The sequence below is a fragment of the Thermochaetoides thermophila genome (assembly GCF_000221225.1).
Source record: "Thermochaetoides thermophila DSM 1495 unplaced genomic scaffold scf7180000011801, whole genome shotgun sequence".
Taxonomy (NCBI): Eukaryota; Fungi; Ascomycota; class Sordariomycetes; order Sordariales; family Chaetomiaceae; genus Thermochaetoides; species Thermochaetoides thermophila.
The window spans coordinates 138,272-161,679 of record NW_006383021.1 but is presented as its reverse complement, the minus strand read 5'-3'; the positions used below and the strand labels follow the sequence as shown (position 1 = coordinate 161,679).

General features: G+C 51.2%; 5 protein-coding genes across 5 annotated transcripts; 2 read left to right on the top strand and 3 right to left on the bottom strand.

The window, feature by feature from the left end:
- Positions 1-1,412: 1,412 nt before the first annotated feature.
- CTHT_0000430 (uncharacterized protein) lies at positions 1,413-1,730 on the bottom strand (the record flags this gene model as incomplete). Its single annotated transcript, XM_006690535.1, has 2 exons — positions 1,413-1,524; positions 1,612-1,730. 2 exons carry the CDS (start codon positions 1,728-1,730, stop codon positions 1,413-1,415), a joined length of 231 nt encoding a protein of 76 aa, XP_006690598.1.
- A 480-nt stretch (positions 1,731-2,210) lies between these two features.
- Positions 2,211-7,490, bottom strand: CTHT_0000420 (uncharacterized protein; the record flags this gene model as incomplete). Its single annotated transcript, XM_006690534.1, has 1 exon — positions 2,211-7,490. The coding sequence occupies one exon, from the start codon at positions 7,488-7,490 to the stop codon at positions 2,211-2,213; it is 5,280 nt and encodes a 1,759-aa protein (XP_006690597.1).
- Positions 7,491-8,069: 579 nt separating this feature from the next.
- Positions 8,070-11,550, top strand: CTHT_0000410 (NADH dehydrogenase (ubiquinone)-like protein; the record flags this gene model as incomplete). Its single annotated transcript, XM_006690533.1, has 8 exons — positions 8,070-8,258; positions 8,319-8,624; positions 8,690-8,715; positions 8,777-8,881; positions 9,540-9,854; positions 9,910-9,965; positions 10,022-10,235; positions 10,296-11,550. 8 exons carry the CDS (start codon positions 8,070-8,072, stop codon positions 11,548-11,550), a joined length of 2,466 nt encoding a protein of 821 aa, XP_006690596.1.
- Positions 11,551-13,286: 1,736 nt separating this feature from the next.
- On the top strand, positions 13,287-15,176 carry CTHT_0000400 (uncharacterized protein; the record flags this gene model as incomplete). The annotated part of the gene is made up of 5 exons (XM_006690532.1): positions 13,287-13,587; positions 13,656-13,725; positions 13,796-14,073; positions 14,307-14,409; positions 14,681-15,176. The coding sequence occupies 5 exons, from the start codon at positions 13,287-13,289 to the stop codon at positions 15,174-15,176; spliced, it is 1,248 nt and encodes a 415-aa protein (XP_006690595.1).
- Positions 15,177-17,050: 1,874 nt separating this feature from the next.
- On the bottom strand, positions 17,051-19,241 carry CTHT_0000390 (uncharacterized protein; the record flags this gene model as incomplete). The annotated part of the gene is made up of 9 exons (XM_006690531.1): positions 17,051-17,164; positions 17,216-17,641; positions 17,694-18,400; positions 18,454-18,481; positions 18,538-18,562; positions 18,617-18,869; positions 18,934-19,048; positions 19,108-19,145; positions 19,205-19,241. The coding sequence occupies 9 exons, from the start codon at positions 19,239-19,241 to the stop codon at positions 17,051-17,053; spliced, it is 1,743 nt and encodes a 580-aa protein (XP_006690594.1).
- Positions 19,242-23,408: the final 4,167 nt, after the last annotated feature.

Genomic DNA, 23,408 nt, shown 5'->3' with positions numbered 1-23,408 from the left:
CTTGTTCTAAGCGTGCCCTCATATTCCTCCCGGGCCGTATCGTCCTTGGGGCGTTAACATCCCGCTCAGGCCCCAGAGGTGGGGCACTCTCGAATCACCATTGTTCCCCGCAACCAGGTGCGTAACCTCTGCCGACTCATCATCTCCAACTCGGCTTCCTTAGTCGACTCTCTGAATGTTGTATTCCAGAACTCCGATGACCGACAGCCATACACATCAAAGTCCCACAGGGCATACACCACACAGAGCACGACGTCCACTAACCCGCCGAGCTATTGGGCCAATCTTGCTTCTGATCGCATTGGTCAACCTCGCCTGGAGCTTGTACCAGCTACCTGTGAGCCGTGTCATAGAAAGCCGTCTCTGTCATGACCACTATGCCGCACATGAACCATCAGCGTTGCGTCCCGATGGCACGGTGCCTGAAAAGTTGTGCAAGATCGATGCGGTCCAGATGCCCCTCGGGAAGATACAAGGTGGGATGGAGACGTTGTGGGTTGCTGGGGGTGAGGAACCACATGTCTCATCCAGTCTGGTAGAGACCAATGTGCTGAATAATAAGAGTAGATTTCGTCATGACGATACCGCTTATTTCGCTGGCTGAACATCGAGGCCATCAATTCGTTTTGTCCTTGAACCTGGTCCCACGGTTGTTCGTGCTGGCATGGACATTTGCTGTTGGGTATTTTGATAAAATACTACCAACTCGCTCCATACTTGCCGCTACCGCTCTATCGTTTCTTGGGGGAGACTGCGTGTTTAATGCAATTATGTACTCTCTTGTGTCGGACTTGATAGACGACCATGTCCTAAGGTAACTAGATTGCTTGCCGGCATTCCATGGTCATTTACTGATTCTCAGCAGGGCAACATTCTTTGGTTATGTTAACGCCGTGACTGCCATTTTCTCCCTCCAGCTGGGACCGGCACTCGCGTCAGCAACTATGGCTCTATTGTTGTGGCTCCCTCTTTGGATTGGTATCATCCTTATTGTTCTGGCCTTACCTGTTGCTCGATTTCTCCCACAATCAGCACTGTACCACCGGAAGAGATCTCCAAACGACAGTGATGCTGACGGTAGTAGCACTCCTCTGCTTTTTAGCACTTTCAGCTTGAGACAAACAGACCTCAAATCCACGATAACTGCCCGTCTACAAACAACTCTCACTATACTAAACTCCCCGACTCGAAACTTTCTGCTCCTCCTAGCCGTTTTTTTCCTGGCCTCCCTGGCTAGCTCTGACACCAAGCTCCTTCCACTGTACATCTCCAACCGGTACCACTGGCGCTTCGCTTCAGTCGGATATCTCCTTTCCATCAAAGCGATGTTCAACTTCGTCTACTTGACGCTTGTGGTGCCAAGGTTGCTGAAACGACAGCGTCAGAATTATCTCCACACGCATCAAATAATGTCAAGGAATAGTCATGACGAAGAGCAGAGCGGTCAGGACAAACTCACTCTGAAGAATGCGCACCTCTGCTTGGTGGTGTCTGTTCTTGGTGCCCTTGCGATCGCCTTCTCCCCTGGAATCGTGTTTCTGTTGGCATCATTGCTGTTGTACGCACTTGGAAGTGCCCTCCCCGTCTTTACATACTCTCTGTTGCGCTCACTCAGCATCGCGCCAATTGTTGTTCCCGCTCAAGGTGCTGATGCTGACGGTGAAGAGGAATTCGATGGTCGTGAAGACCCATCGGTAACTGGTGCTGGGAGACAAGAGAGTGAAAGGCATGGTGCTCAGCTGTTTTCGATAGTGATGCTCATCCGGACGGCAGGAAGCTTGCTTGGGGCAATGATCATGCCAACTCTTTGGGTAACTGGCCTAGGGGCAGGCGGGACAGGGCTCGGGCTGCCATTTCTCGCGAGCGCGGTTATCTACGCGGTTGCAAGTACGGTGGTAAGAAGGATTAAGATTGAAGACCATGCAGAGCTATGATGGAATTTTCTTTTCAAACAGAATGGTATCTGACATGAAAGCTGCTGCAAACAGCTATTATCCGTCATCACGTCTAGTTCTGACAATCCGTGGGCAAACTATCACCTCCGATGCAACCCTCGGAGAATAAAACACGAGGAGAATGATGTATAATACAACTGAGCCGACAAACGATCCCAGAAACCTCCAACTGCCGACCATTCCAATTCATGACTCCTGACCCTGATCAAACTTTGCCCACTACCAGCTACATGCAATAAGACATTAAATACACTACTACCTCTTTCTGGTATCTTTACCCTTCTTCTTGCCCTTCTTTTTATCCTTAGGCAGATCCAGCGGCGTGCCCTCCAGCTGTGCCGTCATGAACTTGAGCATGTAGTCGTCAATGGTGCCCATGCGGCTACCCCAAGCGTTGTACTCGACCTCGCTCTCTCCTTCTTCTTGCGCAGCCTTGTGCAACTGCCCAGGCTCATTGGTCCCCTCACGGGATGTGCCCACGCCAGCAGTCGATGCCTCCAAGAAGTCAACATCATCCTGCTGAATCTCCTTTTCGGCTACTCTCGCGGCCGCAACGTCTTCCTTGTCTTCCGCCTGTTCCAGTACGCGACTAACATTGCGCAGGTTGGTGTTCTCCACACCTCCCAAGACACGGTCCATGGCCGCATTCGCAGCAACGTCATCCTCATTCTGCATGACCTCGCCATTGGACCCGATGACATCGCGGACGGCCAGTTTCCGAAAGTAGTCTGTTGTGAATTCGCCCTCCTGGATGACGACATCGTCAAGCATCTGCTTTTGGGACGCTTTGCGGAGGATATTGGCCTCAATGGTGTGCTCGCTGACAAGTCGGTAGATGTGCACATCACGTGTCTGGCCAATCCGGTGGCAGCGGTCCTGGCACTGCTTATCCATCGCAGGATTCCAATCCTGGTCGTAAAAAATGACCGTGTCGGCACCAGTAAGGTTGATGCCTAGACCACCGGAACGGGTGGACAGGATGAAGCAGAGAATGCGGGGGTCATTGTTGAAACGGTCGGTGAGGATCTGGCGCTGCTCGACCTTGGTGGCGCCATCAAGCCTGAGGTACTTGTGTCCATGGATGTTGAGAAACTGCTCCAAAATGTCGAGGACCTTGGTCATTTGAGTAAAGATGAGGGCGCGGTGGCCTTCGGCTTGTAGCTTGCGGAGGAGCTTGTCAAGCACTTGCAGCTTGCCGCAATCGTATTGAAGCAGGCGCTTGTCAGGGAACTGAATTGTTAAGCGCATGCGTGCTTCGTGCCACGGGTCCGGGGGGCGCTCAGGCGGCATGTACGGCGCGTACTTGATTGGAGCTGAAAGCTTTAAGTCGAGCTCCGTGAACGCCTCAACACCCTCTCTGCCCAGCAGGATTCGAGTCATGTCGCCCGTCACCACAGCCGGAGTGACACAGGCGAACTTAGTGATAGTCATTTCCATGGAATCTGCTCGTTGCTGGAGCGTGGGGATCGCGTTGCGCAGCAGCCACGAGTCCTCTTCAAACCAACTCATGACCTTTGCCGGAACTTTGGGTCTGGGCTTGAATGGTCTAAGGTGCGTGTTCAGAGTCAGCATTTCGATCAGGCGCTTGCCATAGATCGGTCGCTGTTGGCGCCGAAGAGCATTAACATAAACACAGTGTTGTAGTTCCTCAAAGCGGCTCCAGCGTGCAACACTCTCGAGGTACACAAGATTGGACTGGACAGTTGTGGGATCCAATTGGCGGGATGCATTGTTCGCTCGTACCGCTTGTGCGTCCCTGAGATCAAGAAGGATGCGATGGCTACTGAGCTGGGAGATGCGGTCGGCATCTTGCTTCGACATGGTCTCGTATATAGTCGGGATCATGTTCAGGAAGCTGAGACTGACACGCTTCATCGGATGTTCGACAAGCAGCCGCTTCTGCACGATTTGCTCCTTGTACTCATAGTCCGCAGCGACGGACCGCGACATGCGGAAAGAGGTCATGATCGGCCGATCGACGAAGAGGTCTGGGTGATTGCACACCTTCCTTAACTGCATCAGGCAGTTAATGATGGACATGTAGTTGCCAGATGCCAAAGTTGCTCGTGTATCGGCACGAGACAGGAACCCATCGTACAGTTCTCGCTGTCGTTTGGACAAACGGCAAAACTCGATGTGCTCGTACTTGGCTGGCATTTGTTTCTCGACATCCGACTTCAACCTACGGAGAAGATAGGGCCGGAGGACCTTGTGCAACTTCGCGATGATGGCGCGGGCCTCGTCATCCAATTGATCTCGCCCGCTCTCAAGAATCTGAGATTCGGGTCTGGAAAACCAGTTGTGGAATTCTTGAAGATCAACGAAACCGCCCTCCCCATTTTCCGGTGGAGCCAAAAAGTAGAGGAGCGACCATAATTCTGTAAGGTTGTTTTGTAGAGGAGTGCCAGTCAACAGCAGGCGTGAATGAGTGTTGAACCCTAATAGGGTTTGCCACCTTTGCGACTTGAAATTCTTGATGTTGTGAGCCTCATCAAGGATCATGTAATGCCACCGACGTCGCCGGAAGACTTGCTGGTCCTGGAGTACCATTTGGTAAGAGGTGATGCAGACGTTCCAAACATCATCATTGGTCCAACCTTGACGCTTCCTCTTCCGCTCCTCTTGGTTGCCATAGTAGGTGAGAATCTTGAATCCTGGACACCACTTCTTGAACTCCATCTCCCAGTTCAACATGACACTGGTCGGCACTATGATAAGATGTGGTCCCCATACTTCATGATGGCATGCCAGGTGTGCCAAGAGGGCAATAGTCTGGATTGTTTTGCCAAGACCCATTTCGTCGGCAAGAATGCCGTTTGTTCTATTCGCGTACAGACTCGCGAGCCAGTCCAGACCATGATGCTGATACTCACGCAGCGTGCCGCGCAAAAGAAAAGGGATCTCAGTTCTTGGAGGTGCTGGCTGGGGGGAAGCCGACCGACTATTCGGCTTCGGCTGGTTGACAAGAGCCGTTGACGCCGGCGTCTCGATGTCCGTGGGCTTGGTGTCATCCGATGGGCGGGGTGATTGGCTTCTCGACGGACTGTGAATAGTAGTGACTGGCTCGGTTTCCGGAGTTGGGTGTTGCGTAGTTGGAGGCAAATTGGTTTCAAGTGTCGAGGCGGCAGCATCAGGGCCCTCAGCCTCGGGAAGATCGATCATATCGACGTCGTCCAAAGGCTCTTGCTTGGGTTCGGACCGCTCCCCAAAAACCAATGCCGCGTTGTCGGATTGCTCTTCCCGAATTTCTCGGGAAGGCTTGGCTGTGTTATCTGCCATTGACGCTTTCGAAACTTGGGTCAAGGCAGCATTTTGCTCATCGGCACCAACCATGCTGTCTGTCGACGCTGCGGCCTTTGATATGGGCTCTGCAACGGTCACTGCATCAACGTCAACCATTTCAACATCCACTGGGCCATGGCTTTCTTGTTCTTGGGACCTTTGTTCATCGGGCACCACTTCCTCGGTCGCCTCCTCTTTAGCAGCCTCCTCCTTGAGCCTTTTCAGCTCCGCCTTGTTGAAGAAAAGTCCGAGCAACCCGGAGGGCTCGTCGTCAGACTCTTCTTCCTCACTCTCCTCTTCCTCATCTTCCTCGTCAGACTCGTCGTCTTCGTCCTCTTCCTCATCCATGGTTGATCCGAGGTCATCATCCATGTCGATCGACTCGTCGCTGGTCTCGTCCTCATTGTCTGGATTGTCGGCAGCAGGGGTATCAGGGGGTGCTTCAGATTCGGCATTAGAATCGGTAGAATTATTGAGGTCGGGAAGATTGGCGTATTTTGCTCTCAATTCTTCTTGTGTAAGGTTTTCGTCTGATATTACAGAGTCTTCCTCTTCCTCCTCATCTTCCGAGGAAGACATCATGTCGGATTCGGATTCGGAAACATCCTCGGAAGCCTCACTATCTCCATCCGAACCCTCTTCTTCTGCGGAATCAGTCAGCAGATCCTCCTCGTGTTCATCCTCCATTTCTTCCTCGGACGGCTCGAAAGCATCGAAGTGCGCCTGTCTGGCTTGAAGTTTCTGCTCAGACAGATTGACAGCCTCGTTAAGGGCTGCCTTGACCCGACGCTGCTCCTCCGCCTCCCATTCTGCCAACCGACGACGATTGACTTCCGCCCTCACGTTTTCCCACGTCCCTACCAATGTCTTCATCACCTGCCGCAATTTGGCCTTACTCTTCTCGATCTCTTCTTGCTCGATCTCCTCGGCTGTCTTCGGTTGTGGATTCCGTCGTTTCCATTCTGCTTCGCAAGCAATCGCCAAACGCTTCGCAATCGCACGATGACGCTGTTGCTCCTGTAGCATGAGCCGGCGGAAGTTGGCCATCTGCTTAACCAGATGATCCATGTGTGCCCACTGTCGCGGGGGCTCCTCTGGGGGCTCAGGCTCGAATATAGAGCATCTGTCCGGAGCCAGGATCCCGCCAGGCTCCACCTCCTTTTCGACGCGCAGAATGATCTTAGCATCCTCCCTTGCCATTTCATCCGTGTACTTTGGACCATCTTCTGAAGGCACATACAAGCCACCTTGTTCGACAGGGATATCGGCAGCTTTCTCGAACCATTCAGCGAAGGTGGGGCCAATCTTGGGACGCACAAAGGCCTGGTCGCGATGCACGAGTGGCAGCTCGGTCAACGGCGGTCGCACCCTAAGCTTGATCCGGGTAGTGCTGCGTGCCGTGATCTCATCAGCATCGTCTTCGGTATCTCGCAGATGACGCGCCGAACGACGCGTACCCATGGCGGGCTGTTTTGCAGTGGTGGCATGCCGCTTGGGGGATGGCTTGGGAGAGGGTGATCGTCGCCGATTGCGATTGCTAGACTTCGAGTCCTGTGCAGTGGCAGGCCTGCGCGAGGCCGAGGTCGGGGCCGGAGCCTTGGACGAGCCCTGTTTGCTCGAGGACGTCGCCGCCCGCTTGTGAGACGCCGATGCGGGGGTTGAGGGATGGTTCGGGGCGTGGCCATTGGCCGTGGCGTGCGTCGCCTTGGACGAATTCGGTTGCTGACTGTGGAATACTCCACGCGTTATGCGCTTGTCGCTCTCTCGCAGCTCGAGGGGTACGGCGTTCAGGCGGCCAGACTTGCGGCGGCCGTCTTCGGTGATGAAGGTCGACGGTCCATCGGCTTCGACCTTCTTCCATGGCGGCGAATCGGGTTTGTGACGGCGCGAGGGCCTACTCGGCGTCGCGTCGCGGACCCGACGCCGTTTTGGAGGCGGCCCCTCCTGTGCGTCGGCTACCTCGCTCGCGGTGCGGGCACCGTTGCGACCAGTGCCATCGCCAGAGTCCGCGTGTGGGGCTTCGACGCTGTTCTGTGGCTGCTCCTCCGTCGTGCCGCCGCTTTCATTTTTGGCGTCGCCGTTAACTCCATTAGTCGTGTGCGCAGATGGTAGCTGATCGGGGCCGACGGATTCTCGAGAACGGGGGGGCGTAGTGGATGATGTTGTGTTGGGGTGTTTGTCGTCATGGTCGCCAGGAGCGGGAGCTGGAGGCGGGTGTGCGTGTGTTGGGCTGGGCGACGCGATCTCTGTCATAGTCACGGGGGAGACGGCGAGGCAGAGACGGCCGAGATCTCGACGAATCTGGCATCTGGCAGCATGAAAAAAAGGTCAGAAGAATGCCAGAAACTCAAGGATTGTCCTTCCAAAATTTGGACATGTCCAGCCGTCTCGGTGGCCGGCTGCAGCGCGTTTTGTGCTGAAATTAAGACTTGTCTGCAAAACTTTGCCAACTGACAAAAAATTCAGACCCCATCGTCAGCCTGAAGGCGAATGCCGCGGCGACCTGAACCGCGCTCGCGGTTGATGCCTGAGGCGTTAAGATAGCTGTCCAGTGGAGCCACCCGGAACTGGCTGAGCACCGCTTGGCAGCAACGCTGGCATGCAATTAACCGAGCAGCTGCAGCCAATCAGCGGGGCGGATGTCCCACGATTGCGGGGACCCCAAACCTCTAAGCTCGCGAAGCTGTGGATCATTGATCATAGCCCGCAGCATCGTCAGACTGCTTTCCCACGGCTTCACGGCTGCTCCCCCATTGTGGCATTACACACCACCGCCAAGGCACGCGCTCTCTCAATTTACGTCGCTGGAACTTGTTGCTAACATCTGTGCAGATGCTGTCGCGCAGACTCGTGCGGGCGGTGGCGCCCTTGCGCTCGCCGGTGCTCCCCGCGGCGCGGCGTCTCCCTCTGATCCAGCAAAGAACATTCCTGCCCGAGGCCATGGTCGGCAGGAGCAAGATCGACGAGAAGTACCCCGACTCCGACTATCCGACTCTCACAGACAAGGAGGACCCCGACATGGTGCGTTGAGGTGTTCTGGGAGCGAGCGGCAGAGCACCCTGAGCTGACAATTTCGCGCAGAACGGCGGCTACATCAACCCTCCCCGCATCAAGCGCCAGTTCCGCGACCCCCATGCCGACTGGTGGGACAAGCAGGAGCGGAGGAACTTTGGCGAGCCCGTCCATGAAGACCACGATATCCTCGGCATGTTTTCGCCCTACGAGTACACATGGATCACTCCTGGCAAGGGCCTCTTCCAGATCGGCCTTTTCATTGCGTCCTTCTTGGGCCTGTGCTACGTCGTCAAGCTGACGTACCCCGACCGTGTCAGCTATCCTCGCGAGTTTGAGGGCGGTCTGGAGAGAGAGCTAGGTGGCGCCGGCGCCGTGAGGGCAAGTAGAGCCTTGTTGTTGCTCCATCTAAAGCATGGATTGCTAATGTCGCTGCACAGGCGCGAATGGAGGGTGACCCGGACCCGTAGATTTGATAGAGAGAAACATTGTGTATTGCCTCATCCAACTGACATGCCCAAATACAGTTTCTTGTGTCTCGATGATGAGATCATGTGGATGGTGTCCCTGTACTGTCTGCCAGCATCGAAGCTTATTTCCAGCCCAGTTGCCCTCCAGGACAAGTCCACGTCGTGAGTTGTCTAAGTTCGTTACGTGATGCAAGCCGTGAAAGAATGAATGATCAGTAGTTTCCCCAGGATCAGGTCGTCCAGACTCCACCGCTGCCACGCGGCGCTCTAGATCCTGAAGGTTCATGGAGAAGACCGGTGTCATTAAGGAAGTCGCCCCCATGGCTCCGCTTATCTTTCGATCCTGAGACTCCCCAAGCAGCTACCCCGATAGAACACCTCTTCGCCCACCTGACTCTCCTATGCAAGACTGTTGGCAGGCAGAAGGCCCGCTGAAGCCAATCAAAACCACACACACCCCTCCGCATATTTCGAGAAACCGGAACTTGTCTCCTTTTCAAGCAGCTTCCTTCAGTTCCTAGGGAAAGGGCTGGTCTGAGAAATACTCCTCCACACCAGTCCTGGTCGTCAGAGTCTCCAGTCCGGACTCCCACTATCGGCATCCCCGCTTTGGCAGCCTGGTGCTATTCTCCGAGGAGAGAAAATGTGGTTCATAACATTACCTTGAACCGGGCTCTTCAAACCTCTCTACCTTTTGGATTTTTTGGGCGCCCATCTTGCCCCATCTCGTCGTGTTTCTTTGGTCTACGCTTGTTGTCACGTTCAAATCCCCGTTTCATTGGTCCATTCTTATCGCCGTCTCTCACGCTTGTGCCTTCAGTTCTGCTTCAGCCATGCGCTACGACGACTGGGATGTTATTCTCTTCCCTACGGGACGCGACTCCAAGATTCCGTTTAAGGAGTTCAAAGTTGCCTGTCATGTCGTCCCAGATATTGAACTGGCACATCTCCATGGTGCCGTTGGAAGCCCGGTCATGACCTGCTTCGTGCCGAGCCTGCCACCTGGAACCCCGTTTCAGGTGTCCATCCATTGCTGGCGCCGCCCCGAGATCAGCCAGTTCGCGCGTACATACAGCAAAAATCCAGACTTGGTTAAGTTTGAAGCTCGCGTGACCCTTGATGGTCGTTTGGTCGCGTACGTCATTTACCTCCATGATGCTCTGACATCGGTTGACTAATCATATCCATAGGTCTGCTATCTTGGATCGAGATGTTAACGGTCCCCATCTCATTACCAGCACCTTCGGTTAGTTGTGAATCTGGAGCAGTTACAAACAGGACACCCTAACTTACCCATACCAGAGTTTACAAAGACGGGGGAGCTCGAGCGACTTACGTTTCCTGCTTTCCGACAAGAGATTCTCCGCCAAAACCATTGGCACCCTGGTGATGACTTGGGCCGCATCAAGGTGATCATTAGCGAAGGTTTCCCACGGGACTCGCTCACAGTTCCCATCGAACGAGTCAAGAACATTGTCACTTTCTCCTTCCAACATGCCCCCCTGGGTAAGATTCCGTAAGTCCTTTTGACGACCTCAGGAAGGCTAATAGGTGCTCAAGAAATTCTTGAAAACAGCGGGATTGCGTGGCCAAATCCTGGCATGTGGCGCCGTCCAACCCCCAATCCCGCCGTCTCCGTGCCAACTTACTTCCCTGGTGATGGAGCAGAGTCTCATGCTCACTCTCCTGGGAAGAGGAGTTTGCTCCTCAAAGGCATTAGGAACCACGGTTTTCCGAGCACTGTTATTCCGGGCAGTATCTTTCATCACCAATCCAACCCTGCTGGACTACTCAATCCGCCCGGTTTTAAGGTGCCTCATTTCAGCGCTAGTAACCCATCGGTGCCGAATATCTTCTCGCCTCATGATCCGTTTGCGGAACCCACCTACCGCGACTGGATGAGCTCCATCACAAATGTCCAAGCGGGAGACTTTTGGGATGGAAGAACGACCTGGCCTATCAATCCACGGAACTTCCACAAGAGCGACACCATCATGGCCGACTGTCCATCTCAAGGGGGTGACCCAATGCAAATCTCAGGAAGCAGTCTTGAGGATGATCCTTTGAGGCTAAAAGCGCCACAGAATACTCCGACAGAAGGAGGAGAGGGACCAAATCCTGGCGCGCAGTTTGCCCATCCCATTCCATCTGAACTCACCGCCGACCTCGAATCAGCCCTTTCGCAATCTCTCCTCAACCAAGCACCCACCTCCGCAATTTCGCAACGCAACTTTCCTATGCCACATTCAGATGGATTGTCACGCAAGGAAGGCCGACAGGTGTCTCTTGGCCAAGGCACATCCGCCCAGATGCCGTCAACCTCGTCGTCAATGGAGGCCCGTAGACTTTCGCAGGCACTTTTTGGCATGAACAATCTGCCAATCGAGGCTTCTGTTAACAACGGTGTTAGCGCGTCTGTAACCCCGCTTTTTGCTGCTAACCAACGATCTGTGAACAACCCCTTGGTAGCAACGTTTGGCTCCGCTATTCTCAGCCAAGGTTCAACCAACCCTAGTGGCACCGAGCAGTCCACTGATACTACTGCTACTACTACTGCTGCTGCTGCTGCTGCGGTGACGGATGTTCAAGTTGAACCTCCTGCCCCGACGAGCAATGCCGCAAACGAGTCGGTAATCAATTTGACCAGCGGTACGTCCAGCACTAGCACCGTGCACGCGAATGTTCCAACATCCGTTTCGAAGCGCCCCAGGAACTTTACACCTGCGTCAGCGAGGGTGATTGACGAGGAGGATGAGCCTCGTCGGACCAGTCCCCAGGTGCAGGTTGGCGGTTTTGCAGAAACGACGAGTGTTGAGGAGAGTATCCAGTAACCGGACACTACAGTTCCATCAGCTTCGTCAGCGTTATGCAAAACTGAAGCCCGCCTTGCTGTTAGTGGCTCAGGGTTTGTCGAGAGAGATATGGTATTAGCAAACTGATGACTTAGAAGAGAATATTGGGGGCTAGAAGTTCAATTGGTTGACCTTGACCATAGCTGCTGTCTTAAAGTATCTTGGTATCTTAGCTTTTCCAGTGGTTAGTGTCATGTTCGTTGCGACTCATAGGCATTCTAGCTTCCCTCGAGACACTCTTGTAAGGAGGCACAGCATATATTTAAAAAGCTGAAAAATGAAGGTTTTTGTCTATTAGTAATTATTCCAACCATGGTGCTTTGAAGTCTTCTCTTTAAAAACTTCTGCAATAAACGAGTCCATTAGAACCTCCGTCCCACTGCTCATCTCTATGATCGACCCATGTCCTCACGAGAGCAAACTGGACTTGATCTCAGGCAAAGCGAGCGGTCTGGAAATGAAATACAGCTAGCTACCGGGGTATGCACTTGACAGGAGACTACATGCCCCAGTAGGTGTGCAGACAATGAATAGTATGACAGATCGAGAACCTAACAGCTCGGAGACTTTTTTATAGATCGGACAGCTTCAATTCTGCTTGTTGATTCGCCCGATGCGGTGTTAAGCATTGATATCGAATGCAACCTCGGTGGTAGAAAGATCTCAAAAGAAGCAGCTTGGTTTTGGGCAAGACAAGGACTGGTCAGTTTCCGAAGAAGAGTGCCCTAGGGTTGGACGTGACCAAAGCTGTGACTGAAACAGTCCACCCTGACAAACGGCGACCTTCCAGGGCTTCATCGAGCCAATGACAAATATGGTCAGTAAATTTGACGAATCGCTGAATAATTAAGTATATTAGAGGGGTTACAGTTTTAGGCCAGCCATCTCAAGAAGCAATCGGCCTGCCCGATAAGGCGGCTGGAATGTTGCTTCCACAAGCCTGTCATCGATCTTGTTTGCCGGGCTGAGGACCCTCCTTTTTGTAGCGCCACATTTTATTCACCAGAGCAGTTTCATGGCACAGCCAATTATTGTGCGACTATATGGAGACGCGGTGAACTCTTTTTTTCTCTTTTTTCGCAAAGGGGCACAGCATGAGTTTGACCCCCCAGGTTCAAACATCTTTTATCAGCCGCTCGCACACTACTGGATTTCTTGAAGACATGCAAGCTCTCGGATCGCCAAGAATATTGATGCCACGCGTCTTTTGACGCCTTTCAGCCATGCCGCAATGTCTGATAACTAACATTGGTGATTTGGCCTCATAAGGGAAGCTTCCTTATTGGCTTGGCTGGGCTCTTCTGAGCCACGTGGTGGATATGATGTATGTATTTACATAGGGTGGCGTGTGGGCAAGCATACCGTCGGGTCGACAACGCTGCGAATATGCCCAATGCTTGGACGTCGCCGGCTCGGGGCTCGGACATTAAGATTGAGAGAATATCCGTTCCTTCTATTGTACGTGTCGGATTGATGCCTATATTTATTGGTATCATATCTCCAAGATGACGCTCTACGAGTGCTTCTGCCGCTGAAGCCTATGATGATCTGAATATTCATAATACTGCCCAGTATCATTACTTTTTCTTTACTCACATACAAGAGAGCAAGCAACGTTACACTTGCCAGGGATACACCCTCAATAAACTTGCTCGAGGGTTGTGCAAAAAACACTATTCAACGATCTCCAACATGAACCAAAACCTGGATCATCAATGCCACCTCTCTCAGAAGAACCGACACTTGCGCCCAATACGGCCAGTCAGTCTGACGACGGAAAGAGGACTTCAGCTGGCAAGCAAACAAATATGGATACGGGAGTGACACAGGCTGTTGAGAAGCCTGTGCAAGATGAGAAGCAGGATGAACTCACTAGACAACCAATTGCGAAGCCCACCTCCGGCAAAAAGCTCGATAAAGTTGATACACGAGACGACGGTCAGAAGTACCCAAAAGGGACGAAATTGTACATGATTATCCTTGCGTTGTGTCTGAGTGTGTTTGTCTTGGCGTTGGGTAGGTCACCCTTGAAGAGCGGAACCCCTGGGATTCAGGGAGATATTTACTGACCTATTGTTGCACAGATAACTCTATCATTGCGACAGCCTTTCCTAAGATCACAGACCAATTTCAGAGTCTTTCAGATGTTGCGTGGTGCGCGAGTGGTAAGCCGGATGTCGAAGTATCTTGGACCCCTCTTGAAGGTGCTGACACGCCCTGAAAGCTTACCTCCTTACTACCGCTGCTCCGCAACTCCTTTTCGGCCGGCTCTTTACGTCTTCATCAAATTTGTTTTCCTCTCCTCCATCTTTCTCTTTGAAGTCGGTTCTCTGATTTGTGGTGTTGCCCAAAACAGCGTAACCCTGATCGCAGGTCGCGCCGTCGCTGGCATCGGTTCAGCTGGCATTTTCTCTGGGGCGCTCACCATCCTCGCTTACTCAGTTCCACTTGCCAAAAGACCTGTTTACTCTGGAGCTATCAGCAGCATGTACGGCGTAGCCAGTATCTCTGGGCCCTTGATGGGTGGTGCTTTCACTGATTGAGTGACGTGGCGTTGGTGCTTCTACATCAACCTTCCTGTCGGCGGCATCACTATACTTGTCATCGGGCTGTTCTTCCCGGATCCGAAGAGACGTGGAACGGACACTGCAGGACAAACCTGGAAGAAGAAAGTAAAGAAGTTCGATCCGCTTGGTATGGTAGTGTTGATGCCAGCCATTATCATCCACTGCTAGCACTGCAGTGGGGAGGGACGGAGTACAACTGGAATAACTGGAGAATCATGCTCTTGTTCTGCGTGTTCGGCATCTTTATCATCGTCTTCATTATTGATCAGTGGTGGAGCATGGACCAGGCGACGGTCCCTCCCCGGATTTTTCTCAAGCGCAGCGTATAGTCTTCAGGTTTCTTTTCCGGAACAATTGGCGGTGCATTTCTAGGTTCCCTTTACTACCTGCCAATATGGTTTCAGACTGTCAAGGATGCCAGTGCTGTCAAGTCTGGCATCATGAATCTCCTACTGCTGGTTGGCGTTGTCTTGATGTCGGTGGTAGTAGGGGCAACTGTTACGATGTGGGGGTACTACACTCCGTTCATGTTCCTCTGCTAGCGTGGTTGCCTCGATTGGTTATGGATTAACGACTCTTCTCGAGCCTGACAGCAGCGACGCGGAATGGATTGGATACCAAATCATCATCGGTATCGGTGTCGGCGCCGGCTTCCAACAACCCCTGATGGCTGTGCAGACGGTGCTGGTTATCTTGGATATCCCGACAGGAACGGCGGTCATTGTCTTCTTGCAGACCCTTGGCGGCGCTCTTTTCGTATCTGTAGCCCAAAACATCTTTGCCAATAAGCTGGTCCATTACGTGGCCAAGTACGTGCCCGAGCTTGGGGATGCATATTTTGTGCTTGCTGTCGGCGCCACCAACGTCAAGGAGGTCGTTCCTTCTGAGTTCCTGCCTGGCGTCAAGCAGGCGTTTAATGACGCATTAACACAGACATCCGTTCTGTTTGCTGCATTAGCTGCAACAAGCATTCTTGGAGCGGCGTTTGTTGAATGGAAGAGTGTGAGGGGAAAGAAAGTGGAGATGGTTGCTGCCTGAGAATATGAGATATGAGGAATAATAAATCTCTGAGGGGATTAGAGGGACATATGTCTTACGATACTTGAACCGGTGACTGCGACCTTATTTACAACAACTCCTCTGGAAATAGATTTAGAGTTCATTGTTGTCTGGCAGATTTTTGGATAGTACAGTAACTTAAGAAGATTATAGTTCACTAAGGGTCTCACGAAATTAACAGGTGCTTGCAGATTCCTCAAACGCTCTCAGTGGACTACAGGAACAGGAGTTGAGGAGTTGAGGAAACAGCATGTTGCATGTAAGTCTTCCGAGAGAGTGACCTTTGTCGGGAGATAAAGTGTTTTCATGCTACACTTTGATGCAATGCTCGCGCACACAAGGAGCTGCTCGCAACAAACCCCAACGAAGATCAGACTAATCGTTACGGTAGGGAATACCATAGGACGTGGGGCTAGTACGAAAATTACTGAAATGAAAACGTAATTTTGCGCCCAAAGGAACCCACAGGGAGCCTGCTGACCATCCAGTCCTCCCTTGTTCGGATACCGAGGCTGCCACCTAATATCAGTAACCTCACGGGAGATACGGCAGTGGACAACTGCTGTCTGCGATAAGGACGCTTGGCCCTTTTGTGGGAGTCATTTGCCGGGGTTATCAATAAACGGTGTTGTTATCGCCTGGGTCTGCTGAATTATCGCATGAAGCTCCTACATAGTCTCTCGCTTCTAACCAAACTTATCGTTGACGTTCTGCCTGCATCAAAAGATGCTTTCCTCAACTCCTGGCCGATGAATATCCATCGCACGGTACCAAGTTGCACAGTTACGTCCAGAGGTCGCTTCTCAATCTTTATCCTTAACTCTTCCCACTCAAGATCATTCCACCGAGCGTCCAACAAAAAGGCCATCTACTCTAACGGCGAAGATCTCCAGTTTCAGTACAGCACCTACCTCAGAGGCACTTAACCAAGCCAATAGCAATTTAATGTTAGATCGCCGAGCAAAGCAATTAGAACGACACGTCAAGCCGGCACCGGCGCAGTGATCCACGTAACTAGCTTCCCGCTACTTCGTATTCAGTTTCATTTAACGAGTCCATGAGAAACTTCGACACTGTCAACGACTCAAGGCCGCTTCCTTAACGCAGTCATCAAAGTTGGATGCGATCGATACGACCCTGATAAGTCCAAAGGGGAACACAAACACAATGCGGCAATATCCTTCACAGTTGAAGAGTCAAGTTCCCTCAAACGCGGGATGATGATCGACCAAGGAACGGTCTTACACCGGATACGGTATGTTAGTAGGTGTCCTCGTGGTTCGGGTTTTCTTCATGATCGTGCGCGATAAAAGTGACATATATGAAAGATCGAGAGAGAGAGTATGTCTGCATATATAAGGACTTTATTGATCTATGGGTATCTATATCTCTACAACCCCCCGTCTATCCAAAACTTGTACCAATCATCATGTTCCAACCGAGAGCATAACCCCCTGTCCTGCAGAGGCCAGACCTGTTAGAAGCACCATCTACTCCCTAACCAATACTTGAGATCAAAACTAAATTGGGTATTATCATGGGGCAGGAGGCTATCACGTCGACAGTCTGCTCCACTGAATGCGCAATGACGAGAACCTCTGACCCTGTCTACAAGCCGAATGGTTGACCCAAATCACCAGCCGCTATGTTCCTCCCCTAGTCACCCGGGCCTATTGCTGCATATCTAATGCGAACCGGACCCGGGTAGGGACTCGACACCCGTGATGCTGGTTACGCCATAAAATGGGCGCTTTCGAACTCATGGCCCCTGAGAGTGTGGCTTAACATCCATGTCGGCCGACTCAAAAGGAGCTGTAACCAACATATAGTAAACATCGACCTCCACCGCCCATTCAGTTCGCCGTGCCGTTAACAATGACTGGCGCCTTGAAGGGCTGGACCGGCTCCTGAGGAAGCACCGCATCTAAACATCCAGCGCTGGCCGCCACGAAACCAAGGTAGGGCCGCTGTACACAACGTCAACCAGGGGCCACATCAGTACTCTCTGGAGAACTTACGCTAGGATTGACAACCTGAGATTGGTATTCAGCGTGAAACTGAGTACCAATGAAGAAAGGATGATCCTTGAGCTCAAAGACCTCCATGCGCTCACCAGTCTCATCCCTGCCGACAAAATGAAGACCAGCCTTCTCAAGCATGTCAACGTACTTGGGATTAATCTCGTAACGGTGACGATGACGTTCCTCAATCACATCGACATTCCCGTACAAGGCACGAGCCTTGGACCACTCAGTGTTCGGCTGGAAAACGGTCTTTCTCAGACCAAGACGCATGGTGCCACCCATATTCTTCTTGTCAAGCTCAGGCATGTTAACGACGATATGAGTCTTCGCTTGAGCGTCGAACTCTTCGGACGTGGCGTCAGGAAGGCCACAGAGATCGCGCGCGTACTGGATGGCAGCAACCTGGAAACCAAGGCAGACCTAATTCTGGTTAGCAAGAAGAAAAAAACTGCCAGAGGACGCGATAACGTACACCAAGGAAAGGGACATCATTTTCACGAGCCCACTTGGTAACGCGCATCATTCCCTCTGTGCCACGGTGACCAAAACCACCAGGCACAATGATGCCAGACGCAGTCGAAACCTCGTGCCAGGCCTTATGGTATTTGGCTTGAGCAGGGCCACCCTTGCTGGTAGGCTCAAGATCCTCCGAATCAATCCACAGGATCTGGAGCTTACGGCGAATCCTCATTGCCGAGTGCTCAAGTGCTTTGACGACCGAAAGATAAGCGTCCTGGCAAGTGACATACTTGCCCACCAAAGCAATCTTGAGCTCTTCCTGGTACGTGGGAGTCACAACATCCTTCCAGGTATTCCACAGCCCAGTACCTTGTGCCTCCATGGCAGGCGTGATCTCGATCTTGTCCAAGGCCAGCTTGGACCGCAAAAGAGGAATAAGTTTTTGTTCGCTCAGAAGCAAAGGAACCTGATAAATAGTTGGCATATCCCGAACCACAATCACTTGCTCAGGCTCAACCTGACAATGCAGGGCAAGCTTGGCAAGAGTGGCAGGAGACAGTGGCTGCTCGCAACGACAAGCGATAACATCGGGGATCAGGCCGTGGCTGCGAATCGACTTAACGGCATGCTGGGTCGGCTTCGTCTTCTGCTCTCCGTGCACAGTCGGGACGTAGGAGACATGGATGTTCATGAAATTGCCGGGACCAGCCTCGTGGCGCACTTGCATCGTCAGTCCTCACTCACTCCGACACGGTGAATATGAAGAAACCTACGTTGGGTGAGAGCTTCGATGAACGGCATCTAGGACGGGGTTAGCATGACTATCAAGGGCGATAGTATCAAGTCTTGTGACTTACACTCTCAATATCGCCGATTGTGCCTCTGTACCTTTCGTTAGTTGTGCGTGTGCAAGTGGACCCAAAGATAAGAACATACCCAAGCTCGACGATGCAGACATGAGGCTCCTCGCCAGTGCCATCGACGGGGATTTTTGAGACCCGACGGATCCAATCCTTGATTGAATCTGTAACATGCGGCACAATTTGAACTGTCTTTCCAAGGTAGTCACCGCGACGTTCTTTTTCGATGACATTGAGATACACCTTGCCTGTGGTGATGTTGTGTTCACCAGTTAAGCGGACAGAGAGGTAGCGCTCATAGTTGCCAAGATCAAGATCTACCTCGGAGCCTGCAACGAGGTCAGACAGGAGCGACAATGGAGAAGCGCATCGAGCGCAATGAGTTGCACGAACCGGAGCACAGGACGAAGCACTCGCCGTGCTCGGCGGGGGCCATCAAGCCTGCATCGACTGATACATAGGGATCAATCTTGATGCAGCTGACGCGAAGACCGAGGGTTTTAAGGAGCTGAACACGCTGGTTAGATGAACCATCATCTAACGAGGTAAATATCGAGGTCAACAGACCAAACCCGTGGAAGAGGCAATGATGCCCTTCCCAACCCCTGTGAACGGTCAGCCATCGAACTTGTTTGAGCCGCGGGTTGTAGAGGGTCAGAAATACCAGAAATGACACCGCCGGTAACGAGAACGTAACGCATCTTGTCTGACCTAACGAATCACTGGGGTGTTTAAGATTGAGGTGGCTCGACGTCGATGGTTACTAGGTTACTGGATATCTTGTGGCGGGTGTGAAAGGGAAAATTTTTGACGCGACGCGAACCAGCACCCATAAAAGAGTGCGGGGCAGTAAGATCCCAGGATTGTGGTGGGCTCCACTGAGGGGCTCACCGCTGTCTCCACTCTGCCGTACTCCTTGTTGCCGCCACACCATCCCACACCAACTTCAGTACGGGATGTTCACAGCCTTTCCCGGATCCACAGTTCATATTATCACTCTGTTGAAAGCGCAAGTGCTTATTTCCATGAATTTTGGTACTCCAATTGACAATACAGGCAGATATATATTTGTCATTTCCCTCTGTCACGTGGCAAAAATGCCAGGCATTTTCCTTTGTATCCTGTGGGAGCTGAGCTGCGGGTGGTTGATAAGACAGCCAGGGACGCACATGATCTTATCAGTAGGCTTATCAAGACTCGGCGCTTCGGATCTAGGCAATATAAGTACATGCGAATAGTGGGGAGACTGTCCGGCGCTAATCAGAGCGGGATTACAGATCATTGCGAGCATTATACATTCCAACGCCGATGTTATGGTCAGATTTGCCCTAAAGTATCACAGCTCCCAAGGTGTCAAAAGGAACATGTTGCGGTTTTACATGTCGTAGTTTGGCTATAAAAGTCTGTACATCGCGATCATTGCTTACCTTTCATTGAACAACTTCTAGGTAGGCATCAAAATTGATTAGCACGTGTTAGAGAGTGGAAGACCGCATCAGCTGACAGGCTGATAATTAGCGGGGCGGCCATTTTCGGAAACCTGCTGAGTATCTAGGTAGATCAACCTTCGTTAACAGCATTCACCAATCTGTATGTCTCTCTAGGTACTTTGTTGAGTTCCAGTAATATATAGGAACAAACTCAAGAGAAAGCGTGCCGCTGTAGGTTACTGTCCGTTAAAGCATACCTAGTAAACTCCCCGGGTGCCTAGCTAATAATAAATACAGATCTGTATAAAACGGCACTAGGATAACTGCTCGTCAGGCCTCCTGAAACGAAAGTTTGGCCTACCTCCAGCACAAACACTTTATTGTCTGTAAAGAGGTCCCCACTCAACGGCCAAGAGTCCCGAGTGTTTAGGTCGTCTTGAAAGCCAAGCAGATTCTGTATGCACAGTACCTACGCACCCAAGAGCCCTGCCATCAAGCTCCTTTTCAGGCCTCTTCTTAGTATGCAGGAACCAGGTTTGGCAAAGAATTCCAGTACGCTGCGGGTATATTCTGCTATTAAGATGTAACACTTCTTAGCATACGCTGAGGTACTTGAGTGGCCACGCTTTTTAAGTGCGGCAGGAAGGAGCTTTCTGTGCTCCGTGGCGTTGACGCTCCGACCGTCCTTGTTGACGGTGCTGTTCGCAAAGTTTGACACAAAAACGTGTTGCTAATTTTGTGGAGTTGAGGGCAGCTAGCTCATCGCCCCTTCAGCTCAGTCGCGTACAAACAAAGCTCAGCCTTTTCTTGGAGAGTCATCCTCAACAGCCATCAGCCAGACAACACTAATAACGTCCTAATATACACTCCAATGATCCGATTGAAGATCGACGGAAGGAAGTGTTCTTATTGGAATGTGTTGGACTTCGGGATCGACCCCTCTGAAAGTGGGGTTCCAGGGTGTTTTTGGGTCGACCATTGAGCCCCCAAAAGTGAATGCTTCTGGTCTAGCAGCTTCTTCTTTTCTTTTGATCTCCATGTTTTCTGTTTTATCACCATAGGTTTACTACGCAAGAGACGTCATTAAGCATCAAGTACTACGGGACGAACCATTCTGACCATCAGGGACTTCCATTTCTGGTGTCGAATATAGTTCTCTTTTACTACACTTCGATAACTCATCATTGGATGATATCCAGCTCTAGGTAGCATAATAATCCCTAAGGAAGCGCATTATAACAGACTTTGGCTTTCGCAAGTCATAATATGAGTCAGAAAATCGATTATGCAAATACAACGGGGCCATTGGACTTAACACTTTGACATCCGCCATCAAAGCCCTTAATTGATCTGGTCTTCTTCATGGTATGAAAGGAGGGTCCATAAAGAGTGAGTTTTTGCCTACACTTATGATCCGTTAGTTAGAATGCAAACACTCTGATTAGTGTTGAATTTAAGGATGGTGCAAAGATCAAAATCCCCGATTGTGCTGGCCAAATAACTGGCTCAAGTAGGAGGAAGCCCCGCTTCGTAACGCTCGTATCCACTCATTTGGATATAATAGTGACTGGAGTGCTAGCACAGAGAATCGAGCTAACCTCCATGGCTTTGGCAGAGGCTATTTACCTGGCTACTAGCATCTTCCTACCTCCACAACGAACGGGTATGTTCAATCTGATTCTTCTTATCCTGGGTCTAATTAAAGAGTTGCAAACTTTCTCCTAGACATCAATCATTCTCATTGGACACTCCTTGGGAGATTGGGTCATGAAGGTGATATATTTTGCCGTTTTCTCTCATTTTTCGCCGTTGCTCCAAATGTTACTAACAGTGAAGCAGGCGTACCTATTGGTGGCACGACAGGAGACCCGAGCTCGTAAACTAGCTGAACACATCAAATGCATGTTCTTGCAACTCTTCATCATGACAGCGACCTAGCCAAGACGTTGAATCGAATCCTGAATATAGCTTCAATCCTCACTCCAAGATGCTACGTCATATGCTATCACCCCAAACTCAGAGTTCACTGAGGTGATATAATGATGAATTTCGTCGTTATTCCGATGACTTGTACATTTGGTCTCTAATAAACTGCAAGAACCCGGGTTGGCCCCCTATTATCTTCCATGATTGTTGAACCAGATTTCGCAATCCTTGGTGAGTCCAATTCCTACTGCTTCCCGTTTCTACCAATTGATTTACAGCCTTCTTTAACTTGTGCCCTCATGACATAGAAGGCTATAAAGACGAGATGGTGCACCCTATCGATGCTGCCCACCGAAACATCTGCAAGTTTACGGGCGTCGAAGATCCCAACTGTATCATTATACGAAACGTTCTAATTAAGGTTATTGGAGATGTTCTGATTAACCAATGTAATTTTTATCCCATTCCAAGTAGTCACCAGATCTCACCATAGACTACATGATGCCATTGTTTCTGGCAAACATCGCTGACACCGTTTGACTTGGGACTCAACATTTCCAAAAACCCCCAAGGAGTTCTTTTCCGTGATTTAGCAAGATGCATTTCTGGAGCCGGTTTTACCCATCATGCATTACTAAGATGACATACTGCACAACCTAGAGTCTCGATGGTCCTTCTGATCAAGCACGTGGCTAACCGATATGGAAATGTTTCGGCGATGGCGTGATTCAGACGACAAGTTTGACATTTGCTTCTGAATCTCCAACTGGCAACCGGGGATGGACAAATCAGTTGCCTCAGCATCTGTAATCCGGCATCTTCAAGCTGAAGGGCGCAACACTTGCTATTACTTCTTTCAGCACCAAGAGCTCTCTCACAAAACGATCGAGTGATTTTGAGATCTCTGGCATACCAAATGGCTTTGATATACCCTCCCGTGTTCGAACTGCTTCTGATCATGTAAGAGGATGGCGCGTCCATCAACGACTACGAAGATGGGAACGCTATCAGGAGAAAGATGTTCTTCAACGGGATCATAAGATTGAAGCTTGCCATCTCAAAAAGCCGATATTGGATACTTGATGGAATCGAAGAGTCCCTTCCGTGGGAGACGCTTCTTATGTTCCTCCAGAAACTCTCTCTGAGCTTTTCTGCCAAGGTCTTTCTTAGCTCCAGAGATTTCCCCGAAACCTGAGAAGCCGCTTTTATGTTGCGTCATGGCTTACTTTCGTCATCGCATCAGCGCAGCGGCAACAAAGAAAGACATCGCGAATTATTCAAAAAGCAATGCCGCAATCCTACTCGTTTCCGAAGATGGTCGACCAAAGTCCATTCGGGAATTAACCGCAAAGTCCTATGGGTCCTGGTTGTTTATCACACTGGCTCTTGAACACCTCGAGAGGGGGTTGTGTGTTCTGGATTGAATGGGAAGTTCACACTTGTACGAACCCGGGGATGTGGATCTCCAGCTCCGACATCGACTCGTCGGAGTCGGTGTCAGGGTCGATGCCC